The 24,431-nt window shown below is 37.5% G+C and overlaps 1 protein-coding gene across 1 annotated transcript in view; it reads left to right on the top strand.

The window, feature by feature from the left end:
* Positions 1-24,431, top strand: part of LOC117498007 — a 141,306-nt gene that overhangs the window by 38,808 nt on the left and 78,067 nt on the right. Inside the window, exons 8-13 of the mRNA XM_034150053.1 lie at positions 5,254-5,505; positions 5,625-5,885; positions 13,517-13,819; positions 15,404-15,667; positions 15,955-16,209; positions 16,538-16,768. Coding sequence (XP_034005944.1) covers positions 5,254-5,505; positions 5,625-5,885; positions 13,517-13,819; positions 15,404-15,667; positions 15,955-16,209; positions 16,538-16,768 — 1,566 coding nt within the window. The remainder of the gene's footprint in view (positions 1-5,253; positions 5,506-5,624; positions 5,886-13,516; positions 13,820-15,403; positions 15,668-15,954; positions 16,210-16,537; positions 16,769-24,431) is intronic.

The raw sequence follows: 24,431 nt of genomic DNA, 5'->3' as shown, positions 1-24,431 counted from the left end.
TTCTCCAGAACACTCCAGCACTGCAGTTCAACTATTTGGTTAAAGCTGTTACACACATTTTCATATGAAATATTGGTGAGAAGGCCCATGGATTATAAAGTGAGTATGACGCATGCAATTTTATCACTTAATTTGTTCTAGAAAAGACAACTGTTTGACTTCATGCAGCAGTCTTTATAGCAGCATCAATAATTACTGACCGTTTGTGAAGAAGCAAACCAAGGTGTACGAAAATGTGCTGTATTAAAAGCTGTTCAGTTGTGTGAGCTTTGTGTAAAAGGGAAGGAAGCCCAGACTGTGTACTTTTTAAAATAAGTTAAAAAAACAACTTCCGTGTCCAATATTTCATTGCATTTGTTTCTCTGTAGTTCCTGATTTCTCTTCATATGCTGCAGTTTCAATCTTTCTATTTACACAAAGTAGAAGAATTTCTCATGAACAGAGGAACAGATTATCAGTGTTGGATGTGAAGATGGGACACACTTTGCTCTCTCTACTGGGGTTTTTCTGTGAGTACTTTTCATGTTTTAATTGCCATTGATACAACTTTATAAATGCCTTAGGTTATAATATATTTAATTTCTGTCAGTTTGATAATGTCTGATTTAGTTTCATACTTATTTCAGTGCTGAACTTACTTTACCGTGGACAAGCTCAAGGTGATTATACAATTTTCTTTCTTTTTTTATACCAACTAAAGTAAAATCTACCTATGTAACTCTCCAAACAACATCCTCTTTTTTGTGTGTTCCGTTTTGTCAATGTATTATAAATGTTTTGACAAAAAGAAACACATTTCACTTTATGTTTCTTGTGATGGTTTCTAGATGCTGTGCTGACCATTGAGCCAAACCGGACTGCTTTTTTTTCTGGAGAGTCTGTTACCTTCAAGTGTGACATTACAGGAGACAAAGACAGAGACTGGTATTACTCAATCCACAACCAGCATGGAGAAGTTTTCTCTTCCAGCAAACAAACGATCAGAACATTACATTCTCTAGCTAAAGGCTACAGTGGTGAATACCAGTGCCTTTTTCAGCATGGGGGATCAACAAAGAGAAGCAATAAAATCTCTCTAACTGTATCAGGTAAGTGATCAAAGTAATACCACCATGACCATGTTCAATAAAAGCATTTTTTTAAATGAATGAGCCATGTTGATATGAACATCCAGTATGGACAATTTCTAATATATTAATTTGTAAATTATTTTAATGTTTTAACGTTTGAACAGCTCCACTGATGCTGTATAGGCAGGCGAAGTTTACTGTACAATCCTGTGCTTTGTCTTATCACAAAAATAATGAATATTAAAATAAGAATTAGAAGACAGGGATCAGCTTCTTACATCAAAGCATTTACATAAAGATAATACTTCACCAACAAACCTTGTTGTACTTTATTACCTGTGACACATGGATTGTTTTCACATTGACAGTATCTGAAAATAAGTCATTTATCATCAGTTGACTTTTTTTACTGTATATAAATAAAAAAATGATAACTAGTATTTTGTTTTTTTAATGAAGGAAAGTTCACCCTTAAATTTGCTTCATACATTTGTAGAAAATATGTAGGATCCAAGGAGTGCATGTAAACCCACCAATTATACATCATAACATTATCATTAAATCACTTTCCAACAGAAAGACCTGAGCCTGTCCTCACTGTGTCTCCATCATGGCCGAGTCCTGGAGCCTCAGTAACTCTGAACTGCAGGGTTGATCATCCTTCTGCTGGCTGGAGCTTCTACTGGTATAAGGCTGTTCCCCAAAAGTCAGACTACTCCTACAGCTATGAGCTGCTACCTGGCAGCTACAATGGGACTGAACAGGATCTCTTCATCATTGATGGACAAACACACACAGCAGGATATGTTTGCAGAGCAGGAAGAGGAGATCCAGTGTATTACAGTTGGCATAGTGAACCTAAGTTTGTCTGGTCTGGAGGTCAGTATGTTCTTCCTTTTTCTTTCTTTCTGTAGTTTGTACCACCATTAGGCCAAAAAATGTCTTTATCAAAGTTTGTCTGGTCTTGAGGCATGTTTGTATTGACTTTTCCATTATTGCAAAATGGAATAAATTCAATTATTTTGGGAACTTTTCTTTTACACCAGCATCAGGTCATATTTCAGTTTCAAAACTATTTTCTAAAACAGAATGATGATGAATTTATTCAGCTTCTGGACTGAATTTTAACACAAGTTAATCTCCTGCCATGATTCAAACCTTAGACTTTGTAAATCCAAAACCTAATAATAAAAGGCTTCTACAATACATTGTAATTAGATATAACTGGTAAGTGTTTTCTTTATTTTTTTAGTTCGGAATATGTTTTAAGATATTTATCTGCTGGTTAAATAGTTTAAAGGTCCCATGTCATGCTTTTCCGGTTATTACCCGTCCCCTTGTGTGTTATGAAGGTTTTTATGCATGTAAACGGTCTGCAGAGTCAAAAACCCTCAAAGTACACCCTGTAGGAGGAAGTAAAACTCTAACACAGAAAATACCTCCCCAAAACGCCTCGTTGGAGATTTCTCATTTTCTTCCTGGGTATCGCTACGTAGGGATACCCAGTAGCCACGCCCAGAGCTATGGCCGCACCCTCTGCCAGCCTTTCACGTAACAAAGCTTCCCAAAACCTTTCAGCGATTCATGCCGGATATGTACAGCGTAGGGCACTGAAGAACGATGCTGTTCCTACTTTGTTTGGACCAGCGGGAGATTTGGGTACACAACCTGTAAGTATTCATTGTTGTTTGTGTATTTATGATGTTTAAAACAAACAAGGTATCTACCACGACTGTTTAAATGGGTAAACGTTTTTCGGGCTACTACGTTGGGATCGTGGAGAAATGCTCTCCGCAGACCCATTCTCACAGCGTTATAAACCTTTTTCTTACTCAATATCAAGCCACACTGATTGTTTTTACTTCGGCTGTGAGTGTTTTTGTGTGCTCAGGATGAGTTTCGCTTGTTCTCCTGTATCGCCAACACGGAAGCCTCGCAGCTCGTCGCAGCTCCTCACAGCAGCTGCGACAAATGTCCCAAACACGGAGGCGTTCAAATCCTGCAGAAAAAAACTAAAACACACCCATAATAATAATAACAATAAGAAGGAAGGTGGCTTCCTGTAACGTAGCATCTAATTCAAGCCCCCAGGAAGTGCGCCGGACTCTGAGGTTTAGGACAGAGAGTGAATACACATACTTTACAGAGATGCTGTATGAGAAACCAATGTGAGTTTGGAAAATTGCACAATATAAATCTATTTTAGTATACCTCAACAATGGAATTATGATCAGTAGAAATGGCCATGACATGGGATCTTTAAGACATAAACAATACATATAATTAAACACATTTGTACTGTTTGTAGTGTGAGATTGAGACACTGTGACGTTCACTTTTGTTTTCCTCCTACTTTAGTTTGTTCCCGTTTGTTTTTTTAGGGTAAATTAAGTGGAAGTTTTGCTGTACCAATGCATTGTCTTTTTCAGTTTGCATGGTTTAAATGTCCCCTCTTTGTGTGTTTCAGATTTGAATTCAGCAGCGTCTCTCACAGTGAGTCCTGACAGTGTGCAGCACTTCACCAAAACGCCTGTGTCACTGAGCTGTGAGGGAAACTCCACTGAGTGGAGAGTGAGGAGGTTTTATGAATCTGACTACCTTTATCACTGTTCTTCCTGGGGGACAATGACTGGATCCACATGCACAATAACCAGAAGACGGGTTAGTGGAGTGTTCTGGTGTGAGTCTGAAACAGGACAGTTCAGTAATGCAGTCAACATCACTAAAGATGGTGAGTTTTTGTTATTTATTTTAGTTTCTGAAGTATTATGTTGTTTTGGAAAAGTGAAGGTGACAAGCAAAGTGAGTTAAAACTTTATAAAAAAGAATAATTTGCGAAGTGATTTCCAGGGATACTTCTCTCAATGATCAAAGATAATATTCTATGTTTTATTTTCCTCATACATCTACCTGACATTTCAGCTTTTGCCAGACTAGACCAGTTGTGCATAAATGTATTAAATCTGCAAAAGCTGATGTCTCTGATAAAGCCTTAATATTCTTTGATTCTTTTTCCAGATGATGGTAAAATTATCCTGGTGAGTCCTGTCCGTCCTGTGGCTGAGGGACGTTCTGTCACTCTTAGCTGCCAGTTAAAGACACAAACTGTTTATAATGTGGATTTCTATAAAAATGACAAACTCATCCAGAACGATAACAGAAGCGAGCTGACAATCTCCACAGTGTCAAAGTCAGATCAAGGCTTTTATAAATGTAAACAGAAAGATTCAGCAGATGGTTGGACGTCACCAGAGAGTTGGTTCTCAGTAAAATGTGAGTATGATTTAAAAACCCTTCCTTTTTTGTAAACAGACAGGGATCAGCTTCTTACATCAAAGCATTTACATAAAGATAATACTTTACCAACAAATCTTGTTATACATTATTAATTGTGACAAATTATGAAGAAAGACCAATATATTTGAGAAACTAATACACCTTAATGTGCTTAACAGTAACTATTCAAACAGTGCAGGTAAAAATGTATTCCTTTTTCATGAAATGTGAAAATGTATTCTTCATAACTGGAAGTATGTGTTTGTACTAATGTGGTATTAATTGAGCTGTTTTACTAAAACAAGTAACCATTTGTGTTACACAGACAGAAACGTGATCCTGGAAAGTCCTGGGTCCACATTGTTTGAAGGAGAATCAGTGACTCTGCGCTGTAGGTATCGTACTCAGAGAGAGGGGAATGCTGCCTTCTACAGAGACGGATCATTGATCACAACAGACAGAAACCACCAGTCACAATTAATGGCAAAAAACACAGTTCAAGTAATGTCAGATGGGAGCTCTTACAGTTGTAAATTTGGCGATGAAGAATCTGAACCAATAAAACTGAGACCTGAACGTAAGTAGTTTTCATACCTAAAAGCTTCAGACATTTAGTAATGCCAAAATGAAACAGTATGAAAATATCTGCATCGTCTTAGAAACACTGGACTTTTTAAACTTCATCCCGTTTTATGTTTCTACACAAGGTTAATTTAGTGGTTATAAATAGAAATATAAGCATAGTTATTTCTCTATATTTTCATTGTAGCATACACAGTGATTGAATATTACTAGAGTGCTGGATAAGATATATTATACATTTGTATTATTTGTCAAGCTAGGCTTATTTACAGGGACAATAACTAACATTTTGTAAACATTTGTACCTTTATTCTACATTAAACAGCAAAACCAAAGGCCCTGCTGAGATACATATTTCCAGGAGGGGGCAATGTGACTCTAACTTGCTCTGTAGGACCATCATCAGCTTCTGGTTGGAGATACTTCTGGTACAAAAAAGAGAAAACCTCTGAACCCCTGAAGACACAAGATGTTGTTTTCCTCACAAATGACCAAATCAGTGTCTCACGAGGCGTCTACTGGTGCAGAGGAGGAAGAGGAGACCCTGTTTACTACACAGAGTACAGCGATGCAGTCGGTAATTAAAACATCTAATATTATGTCATACAGAAAAACAAATTATGTATTTGACACAAAAAATGCTATGTTTCATGTCTAACATTGCCTTTGTTTTTGGTGCTCATTGATGGTTAACAGTCACAAACAGGGCTGTTGTGACCCTGCAACCCAAATGGCCTCAAATATACTCTCGAGAAACCTTCACTCTTACATGTGAAATTGAGGATGGAGGAGACTATGAGTGGGAGTTTTTTTGGACGACACCCGGGTCAGTAACACCTCAGAAATCTCACCTTGCTCCTTCATCAGGAAGTGGGAAATACCAGTGTGTGGGCAGACTGAAAGGTGAAATGTCTTACACGCTGTGGAGTGATGTTTTCACATTGACAGTATCTAACGGTATGTCACACATCATCAGTTTACTTTGTTTTGCTGTAAATACAAATATTATTTTATTTTGTTATTACATTAAGGACAGTTAACCCTTGATTGTGATTTACAGGTTAGTAGAAAATATGTAGGATGCAAGGAGTGTATGTTACCCACCAATTATAAATCATAACGTTATCATTAAATCACTTTCCAACAGACAAACCTCTGCCTGTCCTCACTGTGTCTCCATCATGGCCGAGTCCTGGAGCCTCAGTAACTCTGAACTGCAGGGTTGATCATCCTTCTGCTGGCTGGAGCTTCTACTGGTATAAGGCTGTTCCCCAAAAGTCATACTACTCCTACAGCTATGAGCTGCTACCTGGCAGCTACAATGGGACTAAACAGGGTCTCTTCATCATTGATGGACAAACACACACAGCAGGATATGTGTGCAGAGCAGGAAGAGGAGATCCAGTGTATTACACTTCGTACAGCAAACCTGTGTTTGTCTGGTCTGGAGGTCAGTATGCTTTGACTTCTCCAGTATTGCAAAATGGTAGGAATTCACTTATTTTGGGAACTTTTCCTTCACACAAGCATCAGGTCAATGTAAGCTGTGGTACAGGTTTGAAGGACTGATACTTTCTATTGTTCCTTCTTTACATCCATCCATTCTTCTCATTCTCTCCATAGCTTTGTTCTTTTTTTTGTAATAGCTTTCATATATGTTCTTTCTTCGATCCTTCTTTCTATGTTATCTTGTTCTATACCCCCTAAACCTTTAAATGGAGGACTCAATTTATTTTTGAGTGTTGGGATATTTTGGATATGCCTTTTTGTTATGTTCTACATAAAAGTTCCCCAATGTTACAAACAACTCCAAATTCTTTACATTCAGCAATTCTCTCAAAAATTAATGACATGCTTTAATTAGACACTCACTCTTTATTGTTGATTAAATGCTTCTTGTTTTTTTAACGTTCAAGTTGCCTTCAATATACATAAATGCTTTGTTTGTCCCCTTTGTGTGTTTCAGATATGAACTCAGCAGCGTCTCTCACAGTGAGTCCTGACAGTGTGCAGCACTTCACCAAAACGTCTGTGTCACTGAGCTGTGAGGGAAACTCCACTGAGTGGAGAGTGATGAGGTTTTCACAACCTGACAACCTTCTTCCCTGTTCTATCTGGGGGACAATGACTGGATCTATATGCAGAATAACCAGGAGACGGCTTAGTGGAGTGTACTGGTGTGAATCTGAAACAGGACAGTTCAGTAATGCAGTCAACATCACTAAAGATGGTGAGTTTTAATTATTTAAAAAATGTGTTTCTGAAGTATTATGTTGTTTTGAAATGTGAAGGTGACAAGCATTAGCCAAACGTCTCTTCAAATTAGTAAAACTTTATAAAAAAGGCCAAGTGATTTCCATGGTTACTTCTCTCAAAGATCAAAGATAATATTCTGTGTCTTAACCTCTTAAGCACGGCGGTCCCCCCATTGGACCCCTCCCACCTTTTTGTTTTCGAGATAATGTCTCAGGGCTTCTTAACATTTATGAAACTATTAATGTGTAGCACCAGATTAACGGGAAGAATCTCAGCTAACTGAAGATATGAACCATTTTTACCAAAACAAAACACAAGTCTCATAAGAAGGGTCTAAATGACCCCTGAGCGAAAAAATTCTAACGCACTGCGGCACACAATTCAAGATAAAGATACCCTTATTACTTATCGTAGCTGCACATACAATATAGCCTATTAAAGCTGAGACTCCACTGATTATTTAGGTATAGTATCATCACTGAGCGATCCCAACTTGCGACAGGGGAAGCAAACACAGACATCACAACACGTACCTTTACGGAGCTTTTACGGCAGATCGTGTCACCGTAGTTGTCAATTAGGTCAAAAGACGTGTTCAATGGCATTAAAACGAAAAAAAAAAAATCTACAACTGTTGATCCATAGGTTGATAATGTACCTGTACCTTTAAAAAAATTATTTATAATCCATAATTCCATTTTTTATGTAAAAATCGGAGCGGAAAAGTTAGCTGCTAATGGTATCCACCAGAGTGTATGCAGCTTCCGGTTTTGGTAACGCGTCACTCTCACTCCTTATTTGTTAACGTTTTGGTGTGTATATAACTTTCCCTCGATTCCATTGGCTCTAGCGGTTATAAAGAGATTTCATTCATCAAAATCGACCAAGGGGGGCCAGAGATAGGTCAAATCCACCCAAATGACCCCAGAAGTGGGGGTTTTTGGCTAAATCTCTCTAAAAAGGTCAAATTTCACTTGTTTTGCATCAATCTTGATACAGGGTACTTATTATATGTTGTACTTTGGATTCCTAAAGCTTTTAGTCTACTAACCCATCATCCAAGGGTAGTTTTCACTATAAGTAAAAAATAATTTTTGGACGGACACTATAATTTACAGTTTTTTACTATGTAAAATCTGAATTGTCTTTAAAATAAAAAACATCTATATTGATTCTGACTTTTCTACATCCAACTCACAGGTTTATCATTACTTTGAGAATAAAGATTATTAATTTAACCCTTTTAGAAGGGAAGATATGGTCATTTGTTCTGGGAATGTCATTTTCGAGCCTGAGACCTGAAAAACAGGCTCAGGGCTTAAGAGGTTAATGTCCTCTTACATCTACCTGACATTTCTGCTTCTGCCAGACTAGGCCCGTTGTGCCTAAACGTATTAAATCTGCAAAAGCTGATGTCTCTGATAAAGCCTTTATATTCTTTGATTTGTTTTCAGATGGTGATATTATCCTGGTGAGCCCTGTCCGTCCTGTGGCTGAGGGACTTCCTGTCACTCTTAGCTGCAAGTTCAAGACAGAAAATGTATATAATGCGGATTTCTATAAAAATGACAAACTCATCCAGAACGATACCAGAAGGGAGCTGACCATCTCTGCAGTGTCAAAGTCAGATGAAGGCTTTTATAAATGTAAACGGAGAGATTCAGCAGATGGTAGGACGTCACCAGAGAGTTGGTTCTCAGTAAAATGTAAGTATGATTTAAAAACACTTCCTTTTTTGTAAACTGTGTTACAGTCTGAGATAAAGAAAGCTTAGTTTCATCTGAATTAAACTGTGTTTGTGTAAGATAAATGTTTAATAAAGTTAATCTATAACAGGAACGTTTTATATAAATAAATATTAATAAAGATTACTTATAATAGCACCGCCCGGGACAGGAAAAGACTCTCAATTTCCCATCCTGCTGATCGTTGGGCTGCTTTGTGGAGTTTTACTGATTATTCTCCTGCTGCTCTTCCTGTATCGCTACAGAAAATCAAAAGGTAATTTAATTTTCTTCTGATATAAGATTGACTCTAATGTAATCACATGTACTGTTTTAACAGTAGAACACTTTGCAATGCATAATAACATAGCAGCAAATGTCTTCTTTTTTTTTAAACAGATTCATGCTATAGCAGGTTGGTACAACACTCTTTTTTCTTTTATTATGAACATGACAGCAGTAATATGTTCCTTTCATAAATCCACTTCATTTACGACATGTGTTTTGCCCACCAGGTCTCAGAGGACCAATCAGGGCCCTGCTACAGACCACATGATCAACCAGGATGAAATTCAAAACATGCCAGAATATTCTACTCTCCTCCATGGTCAGCCCTTCTCCGGTTTAACAAAATGATTTATTTTGAACTCTTATCCTTAATTGTGATTAAAATCATTGGTATGACCATGGGTTGATTTTCACTTCTCTGTAGGTGATCGTTGTCTCTATGAAACAATCGGAGGGCCGGTTGAAGCTGGAAATGGTACAGTATTTAATTTGTGTTTAACATGGAGTAATACAAATACTACATGCAATGGTTGAGATGCTTTTGTAGGCCAGCAGTGTCTAAATAAAGTACAGGAATTGTCCTTTGATACATTATTTTAATCCTTCTAGCAGGTGCCAGTAATGAACCAGAAGAGAGCCTTTACATAAACGTGGCTGCAGGTAAAGTCAAGTACAAAACACTTTAATACATATACATATGAATATACTAAAAGCTTTTATAATGTGCTTGCCAGTTTCAGCAATGAGCAAATCCACCAAATAAAGCTTTTAAACTTTTTGTGCATTTTAATGCCTTTTTATATACAGCTTGTTGTTTTCCAGACATGTTTTGGTTTAATGAAACATTACTTAAAACATCGTAACTAATAAATGTCAAATTTAAATATTTTCAGACACAAATTAGTTGGCATGAACATACATTGTTGTATTCAAAAACAGTTCCATGAGCAGAAAGTACCCAATGATAATAACTCATTTTGGTTTTCTTCCAGATCAATAAAGACATCCTCATGGACAGAACCAATGGAGCGGATAAAAACATGAAAATCAACATCCTTGTTTCAGCAATTGAGTGTATTTGCTGCTTTTGTGTAAATAGCCTTTATAAAGGCCTTTCTAAGAACATGCTAAATGCTTTGCAATTCAACTGTATACTTACTTTCTGTGTACTTATATTTAGTGTAAAACATTGCTCTACAACCTTATCTGTTACATGTCAGAGACAGATCATGTGGCTCTAACCTTGTTGTACATTTGGTGATATTAGAGCCAGATACTAATATATGCAGTATGGACACATGCTTTAGCACTGTAGATGCACACAGTGGACACACAAATATATTATGAATAAAACCAAAATGCAATTACACCTGCATGTACTGTTCAGTGAATGATTCTTACTAGATGCTACCACAGGGTGCCAACACATTATCTAATGCCTTTAATTTACCTGCAGAAGTAGTCTCTTGCAAAAGCCAAAACATCTGAAGTCACAGCGCCACCAATAGGTCAAACAAGATGTTCAGATTCAAGGGAACTGAAGCACACACCTTCTGTACACTGTATTTGTTTTCTTTGAGATTTTTGGGGCCCGTTTTTTGTTTTGTATTAATAAACATAACTTTGATTATCTTATTATCTCATCTTTAATAATACAAATGTTCTGTATTGTGTTAAGCAGATTAATCAAAATAACTCAACACATGATGGAATTTCTCATACGCTTGTCACCAATAGATAAACAACAACCCACAAGTATTATCTTTATTACATACTTTCAATTCAATCAAGGCAGTAAAGCCTGTCCAGGAGGAAAACAAGGCAGAACATTTGTTATTTTTCCAAATTATTATTGGCATTAAAATCCAAAAATGGTAACCAAAACCCTTAATGCACTTAAAATATAATAGGTTTTCTGCTGGTGCCAACACTTTATTATCTTGTATTATCTCAAAATGTGAATATATTGTACTTTGTTCCTACATTTTCCATGGATAAACATACAGTATTGTCTATGTAAAGACATACAGTAGAAGAAGGGAATCTACTGACGCACTACAGCCAACATTAGTTTGTCCAATTTATGTAAGTATGTTTTACTGAGAATATTCTATTTTATTTGTTCTCCAGTCACTGAGCAGTTATATTAGAAGCTTTCTTTCGATATATGACCACAAGGTGGTGTCAAACTACTTTATCTCATACTTTACCTACTCTACACAAATAGTCCTTCTGAAGTCTGGCAGCAGGGTCTGATGTCATGTAAATGTAACTCCTAACTAATAACTAAACAATTGACTGCTTACGGTTCACTTCCTTAGCTTTGCACTGATGCATGGAAGTGGAAGCTTTCAATGTTGACTACCCACCACATTTAAAACTTCACAGCTACTGAAGTGTTGTGGTATTCATTTATTTTGATCATTATTATGGCATTAAGTTGTTTTTGTACAACTGTTGTGATACAATTTTGCACCTAGACAAAACATATTTTCTGTATTCAAATGATTTATTTATTACTAATGATATAGATGTGGAATTATGCCCTCTTAAAGTAGATAGAGTCTATCTCGAGGAGGGGGCAGGACATTGTCTCTCTTCAGATTCACTTCTGGTAAAGAGACTATGAGAGACTTCCTGTGGGTGAGGTTGTTTCTAAACTTAAACTTGAATTCCTCCAGAACACCCCAGCACTGCAGTTCAACTATTTGGTTAAAGCTGTTACACACATTTTCATATGAAATATTGGTGAGAAGGCCCATGGATTATTAAGTGAGTATGACGCATGCAATTTTATCACTTAATTAGTTCTAGAAAAGACAACTGTTAGGCTTCATGCAGCAGTCTTTATAGCAGCATCAATAATTACTGACCGTTTGTGAAGAAGCAAACCAAGGTGTACGAAAATGTGCTGTATTAAAAGCTGTTCAGTTGTGTGAGCTTTGTGTAAAAGGGAAGGAAGCCCAGACTGTGTACTTTTTAAAATAAGTTAAAAAAACAACTTCCGTGTCCAATATTTCATTGCATTTGTTTCTCTGTAGTTCCTGATTTCTCTTCATATGCTGCAGTTTCAATCTTTCTATTTACACAAAGTAGAAGAATTTCTCATGAACAGAGGAACAGATTATCAGTGTTGGATGTGAAGATGGGACACACTTTGCTCTCTCTACTGGGGTTTTTCTGTGAGTACTTTTCATGTTTTAATTGCCATTGATACAACTTTATAAATGCCTTAGGTTATAATATATTTAATTTCTGTCAGTTTGATAATGTCTGATTTAGTTTCATACTTATTTCAGTGCTGAACTTACTTTACCGTGGACAAGCTCAAGGTGATTATACAATTTTCTTTCTTTTTTTATACCAACTAAAGTAAAATCTACCTATGTAACTCTCCAAACAACATCCTCTTTTTTGTGTGTTCCGTTTTGTCAATGTATTATAAATGTTTTGACAAAAAGAAACACATTTCACTTTATGTTTCTTGTGATGGTTTCTAGATGCTGTGCTGACCATTGAGCCAAACCGGACTGCTTTTTTTTCTGGAGAGTCTGTTACCTTCAAGTGTGACATTACAGGAGACAAAGACAGAGACTGGTATTACTCAATCCACAACCAGCATGGAGAAGTTTTCTCTTCCAGCAAACAAACGATCAGAACATTACATTCTCTAGCTAAAGGCTACAGTGGTGAATACCAGTGCCTTTTTCAGCATGGGGGATCAACAAAGAGAAGCAATAAAATCTCTCTAACTGTATCAGGTAAGTGATCAAAGTAATACCACCATGACCATGTTCAATAAAAGCATTTTTTTAAATGAATGAGCCATGTTGATATGAACATCCAGTATGGACAATTTCTAATATATTAATTTGTAAATTATTTTAATGTTTTAACGTTTGAACAGCTCCACTGATGCTGTATAGGCAGGCGAAGTTTACTGTACAATCCTGTGCTTTGTCTTATCACAAAAATAATGAATATTAAAATAAGAATTAGAAGACAGGGATCAGCTTCTTACATCAAAGCATTTACATAAAGATAATACTTCACCAACAAACCTTGTTGTACTTTATTACCTGTGACACATGGATTGTTTTCACATTGACAGTATCTGAAAATAAGTCATTTATCATCAGTTGACTTTTTTTTACTGTATATAAATAAAAAAATGATAACTAGTATTTTGGTTTTTTAATTAAGGAAAGTTCACCCTTAAATTTGCTTCATACATTTGTAGAAAATATGTAGGATCCAAGGAGTGCATGTAAACCCACCAATTATACATCATAACATTATCATTAAATCACTTTCCAACAGACACACCTGAGCCTGTCCTCACTGTGTCTCCATCATGGCCGAGTCCTGGAGCCTCAGTAACTCTGAACTGCAGGGTTGATCATCCTTCTGCTGGCTGGAGCTTCTACTGGTATAAGGCTGTTCCCCAAAAGTCAGACTACTCCTACAGCTATGAGCTGCTACCTGGCAGCTACAATGGGACTGAACAGGATCTCTTCATCATTGATGGACAAACACACACAGCAGGATATGTTTGCAGAGCAGGAAGAGGAGATCCAGTGTATTACAGTTGGCATAGTGAACCTAAGTTTGTCTGGTCTGGAGGTCAGTATGTTCTTCCTTTTTCTTTCTTTCTGTAGTTTGTACCACCATTAGGCCAAAAAATGTCTTTATCAAAGTTTGTCTGGTCTTGAGGCATGTTTGTATTGACTTTTCCATTATTGCAAAATGGAATAAATTCAATTATTTTGGGAACTTTTCTTTTACACCAGCATCAGGTCATATTTCAGTTTCAAAACTATTTTCTAAAACAGAATGATGATGAATTTATTCAGCTTCTGGACTGAATTTTAACACAAGTTAATCTCCTGCCATGATTCAAACCTTAGACTTTGTAAATCCAAAACCTAATAATAAAAGGCTTCTACAATACATTGTAATTAGATATAACTGGTAAGTGTTTTCTTTATTTTTTTAGTTCGGAATATGTTTTAAGATATTTATCTGCTGGTTAAATAGTTTAAAGGTCCCATGTCATGCTTTTCCGGTTATTACCCGTCCCCTTGTGTGTTATGAAGGTTTTTATGCATGTAAACGGTCTGCAGAGTCAAAAACCCTCAAAGTACACCCTGTAGGGAGTAAAACTCTAACACAGAAAATACCTCCCCAAAACGCCTCGTTGGAGATTTCTCATTTTCTTCCTGGGTATCGCTACGTAGGGATACCCAGTAGCCACGCCCAGAGCTATGGCCGCACCCTCTGCCAGCCTTTCACGTAACAAAGCTTCCCAAAACCTTTCAGCGATTCATGCCGGATATGTACAGCGTAGGGCACTGAAGAACGATGCTGTTCCTACTTTGTTTGGACCAGCGGGAGATTTGGGTACACAACCTGTAAGTATTCATTGTTGTTTGTGTATTTATGATGTTTAAAACAAACAAGGTATCTACCACGACTGTTTAAATGGGTAAACGTTTTTCGGGCTACTACGTTGGGATCGTGGAGAAATGCTCTCTGCAGACCCATTCTCACAGCATTATAATCCTTTTTCTTACTCAATATCAAGCCACACTTATTGTTTTTACTTCGGCTGTGAGTGTTTTTGTGTGCTCAGGATGAGTTTCGCTTGTTCTCCTGTATCGCCAACACGGAAGCCTCGCAGCTCGTCGCAGCTCCTCACAGCAGCTGCGACAAATGTCCCAAACACGGAGGCGTTCAAATCCTGCAGAAAAAAACTAAAACACACCCATAATAATAATAACAATAAGAAGGAAGGTGGCTTCCTGTAACGTAGCATCTAATTCAAGCCCCCAGGAAGTGCGCCGGACTCTGAGGTTTAGGACAGAGAGTGAATACACATACTTTACAGAGATGCTGTATGAGAAACCAATGTGAGTTTGGAAAATTGCACAATATAAATCTATTTTAGTATACCTCAACAATGGAATTATGATCAGTAGAAATGGCCATGACATGGGATCTTTAAGACATAAACAATACATATAATTAAACACATTTGTACTGTTTGTAGTGTGAGATTGAGACACTGTGACGTTCACTTTTGTTTTCCTATACTTTAGTTTGTTCCCGTTTGTTTTTTTAGGGTAAATTAAGTGGAAGTTTTGCTGTACCCATGCATTGTCTTTTACAGTTTGCATGGTTTAAATGTCCCCTCTTTGTGTGTTTCAGATTTGAATTCAGCAGCGTCTCTCACAGTGAGTCCTGACAGTGTGCAGCACTTCACCAAAACCTCTGTGTCACTGAGCTGTGAGGGAAACTCCCCTGAGTGGAGAGTGATGAGGTTTTATGAATCTGACTACCTTTATGACTGTTCTTCCTGGGGGACAATGATTGGATCCACATGCACAATGACCAGAAGACGGGTTAGTGGAGTGTTCTGGTGTGAGTCTGAAACAGGACAGTTCAGTAATGCAGTCAACATCACTAAAGATGGTGAGTTTTTGTTATTTATTTTAGTTTCTGAAGTATTATGTTGTTTTGGAAAAGTGAAGGTGACAAGCAAAGTGAGTTAAAACTTTATAAAAAAGAATAATTTGCGAAGTGATTTCCAGGGATACTTCTCTCAATGATCAAAGATAATATTCTATGTTTTATTTTCCTCATACATCTACCTGACATTTCAGCTTTTGCCAGACTAGACCAGTTGTACATAAATGTATTAAATCTGCAAAAGCTGATGTCTCTGATAAAGCCTTAATATTCTTTGATTCTTTTTCCAGATGATGGTAAAATTATCCTGGTGAGTCCTGTCCGTCCTGTGGCTGAGGGACGTTCTGTCACTCTTAGCTGCAAGTTAAAGACACAAACTGTTTATAATGTGGATTTCTATAAAAATGACACACTCATCCAGAACGATAACAGAAGCGAGCTGACAATCTCTGCAGTGTCAAAGTCAGATGAAGGCTTTTATAAATGTAAACTGAAAGATTCAGCAGATGGTTGGACGTCACCAGAGAGTTGGTTCTCAGTAAAATGTGAGTATGATTTAAAAACCCTTCCTTTTTTGTAAACAGACAGGGATCAGCTTCTTACATCAAAGCATTTACATAAAGATAATACTTTACCAACAAATCTTGTTATACTTTATTAATTGTGACAAATTATGAAGAAACACCAATATATTCGAGAAACTAATACACCTTAATGTGCTTAACAGTAACTATTCAAACAGTGCAGGTAAAAATGTATTCCTTTTTCATGAAATGTGAAAATGTATTCTTCATAACTGGAAGTATGTGTTTGTACTAATGTGGTATTAATTGAGCTGTTTTACTAAAACAAGTAACCATTTGTGTTACACAGACAGAAACGTGATCCTGGAAAGTCCTGTGTCCACATTGTTTGAAGGAGAATCAGTGACTCTGAGAGAGGGGAATGCTGCCTTCTACAGAGATGGATCATTGATCACAACAGACAGAAACCACCAGTCACAATTAATGGCAAAAAACACAGTTCAAGTGATGTCAGATGGGAGCTCTTACAGTTGTAAATTTGGCGATGAAGAATCTGAACCAATAAAACTGAGAACTGAACGTAAGTAGTTTTCATACCCAAAAGCTTCAGACTTTTAACAACTTTTTTAATAAACCCAAAATGAAACAGAATGACATTATCTGCATCGTCTTAGAAACACTGGACAATGAACAAAGAAAAAAAAGGCTTTTGACATTTTCACCCCGTTTTCTGTGTGTTTCTACACATGGTTAATTTAAATAACTACTTCAGTGGTTATAAATATAAGCATAGTTAAATCTCTATATTTTCATTATTTTCATTGTAGCATACACAGTGATTAAATATTACTAAGAGTGCTGGATAAGATATATTATACATTTGTATTATTTGTCAAGCTAAACTTATTTACAGGGACAATAACTAACATTTTGTAAACATTTGTACCTTTATTCTACATTAAACAGCAAAACCAAAGGCCCTGCTGAGAGAAATATTTCCAGGAGGGGGCAATGTGACTCTAACTTGCTCTGTAGGACCATCATCAGCTTCTGGTTGGAGATACTTCTGGTACAAAAAAGAGAAAACCTCTGAACCCCTGAAGACACAAGATGTTTTCCTCACAAATGACCAAATCAGTGTCTCACGAGGAGGCGTCTACTGGTGCAGAGGAGGAAGAGGACACCCTGTTTACTACACAGAGTACAGCGATGCAGTCGGTAATTAAAACATCTAATATTATGTCATACAGAAATACAAATGATGTATTTGACACAAAAAATGCTATGTTTCATGTCTAACATTGCCTTTGTTTTTGGTGCTCATTGATGGTTAACAGTCACAAACAGGACTGTTGTGACCCTGCAACCCAACTGGCCTCAGATATACTCTCGAGAAACATTCACTCTTACATGTGAAATTGAGGATGGAGGAGACTATGAGTGGGAGTTTTTTTGGACGACACCCGGGTCAGAAACACCTCAGAAATCTCACCTTGCTCCTTCATCAGGAAGTGGGAAATACCAGTGTGTGGGCAGACTGAAAGGTGAAATGTCTTACACGCTGTGGAGTGATGTTTTCACATTGACAGTATCTAACGGTAAGTCATACATCATCAGTTTACTGTTTTTGCTGTAAATACAAATATTATTTTATTTTGTTATTATATTAAGGACAGTTAACCCTTGAATGTGATTTACAGGTTTGTATACAATATGTAGGATGCAAGGAGTGTTTGTTACCCACCAAATATAAATCATAAGTTTATCATTAAATCACTTTCCAACAGACACACCTCAGCCTGTCCTCACTGTGTCTCCATCATGGCCGAGTCCTGGAGCCTCAGTGACTCTGAACTGCAGGGTTGATCATCCTTCTGCTGGCTGGAGCTTCTACTGGTATAAGGCTGTTCCCCAAAAGTCATACAACTCCTACAGCTATGAGCTGCTACCTGGCAGCGAGAATGGGACTGAACAGGATCTCTTCATCATTGATGGACAAACACACACAGCAGGATATTACTGCAGAGCAGGAAGAGGAGATCCAGTGTTTTACACTTCATACACCAAACCTGTGTTTGTCTGGTCGGGAGGTCAGTATGATTTGACTTTTCCAGTATTGCAAAATGGTAGTAATTCCCTTATTTTGGTAGATTTTCCTTCACACAAGCATCAGGTCAATGTAAGCTGTGGTTCAGGTTTGAAGGACTGATACTTTCAATTTTTCCTTCTTTACATCCATCCATTCTTCTCATTCTCTCCAGAGCTTTGTTCTTATTTTTTGTATTAGCTTTCATTATGTTCTTTCTTCGATCCTTCTTTCTATGTTATCTTGTTCTATACCCCCTAAACCTTTAAATGGAGGACTCCATTTATTTTGAGTGTTGGGATATTTTGGATATGCCTTTTGGTTATGTTCTACATAAAAGTTCCCCAATGTTACAAACAACTCCAAATTCTTTACATTCAGCAATTCACTCAAAAATCTGCTAAACAAATATTGATATGCTTTAATTAGACACTCACTCTTTATTGTTGATTAAATGCTTCTTGTTATTTTTATGTTCAAGTTGGCTTTAAGCCTTCAACATACATAATTGCTTTGTTTTTCCGCTTTGTGTGTTTCAGATATTAACTCAGCAGCGTCTCTCACAGTGAGTCCTGACACTGTGCAGCACTTCACCAAAACGCCTGTGTCACTGAGCTGTGAGAGAAACTCCACTGAGTGGAGAGTGATGAGGTTTACAAAACCTGACCACCTTCTTCCCTGTTCTCTCTGGGGGACAATGACTGGATCCACATGCACAATAACCAGAAGCTGGGTTAGTGGAGTGTACTGGTGTGAGTCTGAAACAGGACAGTTCAGTAATGCAGTCAACATCACTAAAGATGGTGAGTTTTAATTATTAAAGATGTTTGTTTCTGAAGTATTATGCTGTTTTTAAATGTGAAGGTGACATGCATTAGCTAAACGTCTCTTCAAATTAGTAAAACTTTGTAAAAAAGGCTAATTTGCGAAGTGAATTCCAGGGTTACTCCTCTCAAAGATCAAAGATAATATTCTGTGTGTTTTAATGTTCTCATACATCTGCCTGACATTTCAGCTTCTCCCAGACTAGACCAGTTGTGCATAAACGTATTAAATCTGCAAAAGCTGGTGTCTCTGACAAAGCCTTTATATTCTTTGATTTTTTTTCAGATGGTGATATTATCCTGCTGAGTCCTGTCCGTCCTGTGGCTGAGGGACATGCTGTCACTCTTAGCTGCAAGTTAAAGACAGAAAATGTATATAATGTGGATTTCTATAAAAATGACAAACTCATCCAGAACGATACCAGAAGGGAGCTGACCATCTCTGCAGTGTCAAAGTCAGACGAAGGCTTTTATAAATGTAAACGGAGAGATTCAGATGGTTGGACGTCATCAGAGAGTTGGTTCTCAGTAAAATGTGAGTATTTTTTTGCAAGCTGTCTTACAGTCTGAGATAAAGATAGCTTAGTTTCTTCTGAATTAAACTGTGTTTGTGTAAGATAAATGTTTTAGAAAGTTAAATTATTACAGGAAAGAGATATAATATTAATTAAGACTACTTATAATAGCAGCGTCCGGGCATGGAGAAGCCTCTGAATTTCCCGTCCTGCTGATCGTTGGGCTGCTTTGTGGAGTTGCACTGATTATTCTCCTGCTGCTGTTCCTGTATTTATACAGGAAGTCAAAAGGTGAGATAATTTTCCTCTGATATAAGATTGACTATGTTGTAATAACTTGTACTGTTTTGACAGTAGAACACTTTGCAATGCATAATAACATAGCAGCAAATGTCTTGTTTTTTAATTTTTTTAACAGATTCATGCTATAGCAGGTTGGTACAACACATATTTTTTTCTTTTATTGTGAACATGACAGCAGTAATATGTTCCTTCATAAATCCACTTCATTTACTACATGTGTTTTGCCCACCAGATCTCAGAGGACCAATCAGGGCCCTGCTACAGACCACATATCAAAAACTAACCAAAGAGAAAATGCTTCTGTTCTTCAGGGTCAGCCTGAATCATTAATACATTTTGAATGTATTGTTAACGTTGTTAACCGAGTAGCATTTCCATTTCTCATTAGTTGTTTTAAAAAATGTAGAAGTTCATATAGAGGGGTTTTAATATGAATTTGGTTTTTATTTAGATTTCTCTTCAGATAATGCCTGTCTCTATGAAACAATCAAAGGCCCTGAAGAACCTGCACATGGTACAGTATAGTAAATATAAATACTGGAATATGACAATTCAAGGTTCACTCTTTGAAATATAAAATACATTGTATATTTCAGATGAATCCAGGGATGTGACATATTCTGTGCTCGAGCTCAAAAACATTTCTAAGAAGGGTGAGTATTTTTAATTTATGTTGTAACAAAAACATGCAATAAGTTTTGTCTTTTCATGCTTACTCCTGATCTGTCTAACAGGGAAGAAAAATGAACCGGAGGATTGTGTTTACTCACATGTGCAGATGGCATCAGCTGCAGGTCTGATGAAATACTACTCGCTTTAAGCTTTTGTTGGGTTACATGCTGCCTGCTAGTGTGTTATTTTTTTAAGCTACCACAAGGTGTTGCCAAAGTCAGCAATGTTGAAAACCTACAATAACTTTGTCAATGTTTGTTTATTTAATTATCTGCCAATTCAATGCATTCATGAAATAAACATCAGGGCATATGACATTTCATTCATCTGTATCCGTACATTTATAACTGTTATAATGAATCATCATGAGCAATTCCTTCTATCAAACTATCACTCTACCCTCTTGTGAGGAAAATGTATACCAGTACATTTTCATTGTTAACTGGGGGAACACTGTAAAAAAATAAATAATAATAATCTCTTAATTCATAGGGAAGTCAAGTCCTGCACCAGCGGATGAAACTGTTTATTCTGAACTCAAACCAGGAACAGCTCTTGGTAAAAATGCAGCGTAACATCATGTAAGTATTCAGATCAATCACTTTATATATTTCATATATTGTTAAATATGTTGTAAATGGGAGAAATATGTCATGAAACACCCTAATTCTTTAAAAAGTTTAATCTCTTTCTTCTTTGGTTTTCTTCCAGATCGAACAATGTCTTCTGTAAGGACAAGAGGAATGGAAACAACATACCAAAACGAAACCTTTGTTTATTAAACCTTATTTGCAGCTTTGCTCTCCATTTATCAGACAGTATTTTGTACAGTTAATGTAATAGCAAGTAATTGAAAGAAAATGCATCATACAGTATGGCTTTAATCTAGGTGTATTTAAAAATAATTAAGCTTTGTTTTGCATCAATAAACTTTATTTACTTAATTGCTTCTACATGATATTTCTTTACACAAGGTGTTTGATTTGTTTCATCATTCTCCGTCTTATTTTGGTGATCCAGTACAGTCATGCTTTGAGGAGACAGAAGGAATTTATGGCGCATTTCCATTGCAGCGCGTAGCTCGCTTTAAGCGTGCCGTGTCGTGCCGTCCCCTTTTTTGGTTGTGCTTCCACTAGGCCTCGTTCCGGCGCGGCACGGCGCGGGGCCACTTTTTCCCCTCTTTTCTGGCCCTAGAAAATTGTGGTTCTATCGGGGCCAACAAACAGGGCTGAGTCGGGCTGAGTATGCTAAACTAGAGAGAGGAGCGCTGGCAAGAGGGCTAGAACTACAACAAGATGGACATATTTGACCGTGATTTAATTGTAATACACGTTTCAAAATGATGCCGAAGTAACAACATACTGATACCGGTTAGTAAAAACCATGAATTAATGCTTTGTCAAGTCTGCAGACAGACGGCAGGCGAAAAACCTTTTAAAATTCGTGTTTTTCTAGATGGAGATTGGCTAAGCTAACGCAGTATATGCCCCGACCGTCCACACTCACAACAACGGCCTATACAGACATAAATAAGGCAGCGACTGTATTCACCATGACACAGGCAGTCTGTGGTGTGTACTTGTTTAACTTTTGTCGAGTTTCTGAACATATATAAGGAGCTGTGAGCTCTGAGTGCTCACAGCTAACGGCTGTGTTGTGTTTCTGGATTTCTCATTGAAGATGACGTCACGGCTCCGCCTACACTGCGTTACTATAGTAACTACCCCAGTTCCTAAACTGTAATGGAAGCGCAGCATGAAGTGAGTCGGCCCTGTTAAGGCCCAACGCGGCCAAGCCGTACCGAGCCGTACCGAGTGTGGCCGAGGCCGACCGTGTAGTGGAAATGCGCCATTAGAGGTGCAAGAGCTGAGATGTGACCAAAAATGTGTCACTTTGAATCATCGGCCCTTGTTATTACTATAGTGATGAAGCAGTAGAAACATCTAATATTAGAGGATTACAAGATGGCTATTTAACAAAAAATCCTGACATTTGTCTTGTGTTTTTTGATAAATTATCAGAATTACAATTGCAATAAAGTTCAGGTAAAGAATGATAAGAGGTTAAATCGTTCTGCAGTTGTCCCGATGAACCATCTAACTGTTGGCGTTAAAAATATCTGCCTTTGAAACCCAAGTATAATACTGCCATCCATTTTTACTAAGATATGAGTTGAGCAAAAATGACTATTTACTCTGCCTTTTTAAAGTGGGATCTTGAGAGTGAAGTTAAAATGTATCATCATGGCCTGAGCATGAAGTAGTCGTGCTAATGTAAAACAGGAAGGAAAGAGAGACTAGTAATTCTTAGAAAATGTGTAAATACCAATGAGCTCATGTCTACATCAGATCCGATTTCCTCCCACAGTGCTCTGTTAGTCTTCCTCAATTTTCTTCAAGTGTTAAAGTGGACGTATGTAAGAGACAGAGAGTCAGTGTTCGATGTGAAGATGGGACACACTTTGCTCTGCGCGCTGGGGTTATTCTGTGAGTACTTTTCCAGTTTTAATTACCATTGATACAACTTGTTAAATGCCTGAGGTTATGATATATTTGTCAGTTTGATAATGTCTGATGTAATTTCAAATGTATTTCAGTGCTCAATTTACTTTACCGTGGACAAGCTCAAGGTAATTATACAATTCTTTTTCTTTTTGTATACTTACTCAAGACAAATCTACCTATGCAACCTTCCAAACAACATCGGTTTGGTCAATGTATAATACATTTTTTGACAAAAAGAAAACACATTTTACTTAATGTACAGTAGAGGAAATAAGTATTTGATCCCTTGCAGATTTAGTAAGTTTGCCCACCTATAAAGAAATTAACAGTCTATAATTGTAATGGTAGGTTTATTTTAACATTGAGAGTACGACTATCAAAAAGAAAATCCAGAAATTGACATTATATAAAAGATAAACATTGATTTGCATTTAACTGTGGGAAATAAGTACTTGATCCCCTTGCAAAACATGTCTTAGTACTTGGTGGAGAAACCCTTGTTGGACACACAGAGGTCAGATGCTTCTTGTAGTTGGTCTCCAGGTTTGTGAACATCTCAGGAAGGATTCTGGTCCACTTTGAGGCTGATGCTTGGCGTCTCGAAGCTTCAGCTCCCTCCACAGATTTTCTATGGGATTAAGGTCCAGAGACTGGCTAGGCCCCTCCATCACCTAAGTGTGCTTTTTGGCCGTATGTTAAGGTTTAATGTGGTGCTGAAAGACCCATCCATGACCCATTTTCAGTGTCCTGGCTGAGGGAAGGAGGCTATCGGCCAATATTTCATGGTAAATGGCCCCGTACATCCTGTCCTTGATGCAGGGGAGTCGTCCTGTCCCCTTAGCAGAGAAGCATTCCCAAAGCATATTTCCACCTCCATACTTGACGGGGGGGGGGGGGGGGGGGGGGTTTGATCCATTATGGTGTTGTGTGTTACCAATAGTTTTCTTGGTGACTGTGGTCCCAGCTGCCTTGAGATCATTAACAAGTTCCTCCCGTGTAGTTCTTGGCTGATCCCTCACCTTTCTCATGATCATCAATAGCCCACAGGGCGAGATCTTGTGTGGAGCTCCAGACCGACGGCGATTGATGCCCCTTTTCTTTTTCTTCTATTTCCGAATAATCGCACCAACAGTTGTCTCCTTCTCACCAAGCTGCTTTATGATGGTCTTGTAGCCGATCCCAGCCTTGAGCAGGTCTAGAATCTTGTCCCTGAGGTCCTTAGACAGCTCTTTGGTCTTGCCCATGGTGGAGAGGTTGGAATCTGATTGATTGATTCTGTGGACAGGTGTCTTTTATACAGGTAGCAAGTTGATATTAGGAGTACTTGTTTAAAGTAAGA

This window comes from Trematomus bernacchii, unplaced genomic scaffold, assembly GCF_902827165.1.
Source record: "Trematomus bernacchii unplaced genomic scaffold, fTreBer1.1, whole genome shotgun sequence".
Taxonomy (NCBI): domain Eukaryota; kingdom Metazoa; phylum Chordata; class Actinopteri; order Perciformes; family Nototheniidae; genus Trematomus; species Trematomus bernacchii.
The sequence above is the reverse complement of the archived record's forward strand: the minus strand, read 5'-3'. Positions and strand labels throughout refer to the sequence as shown.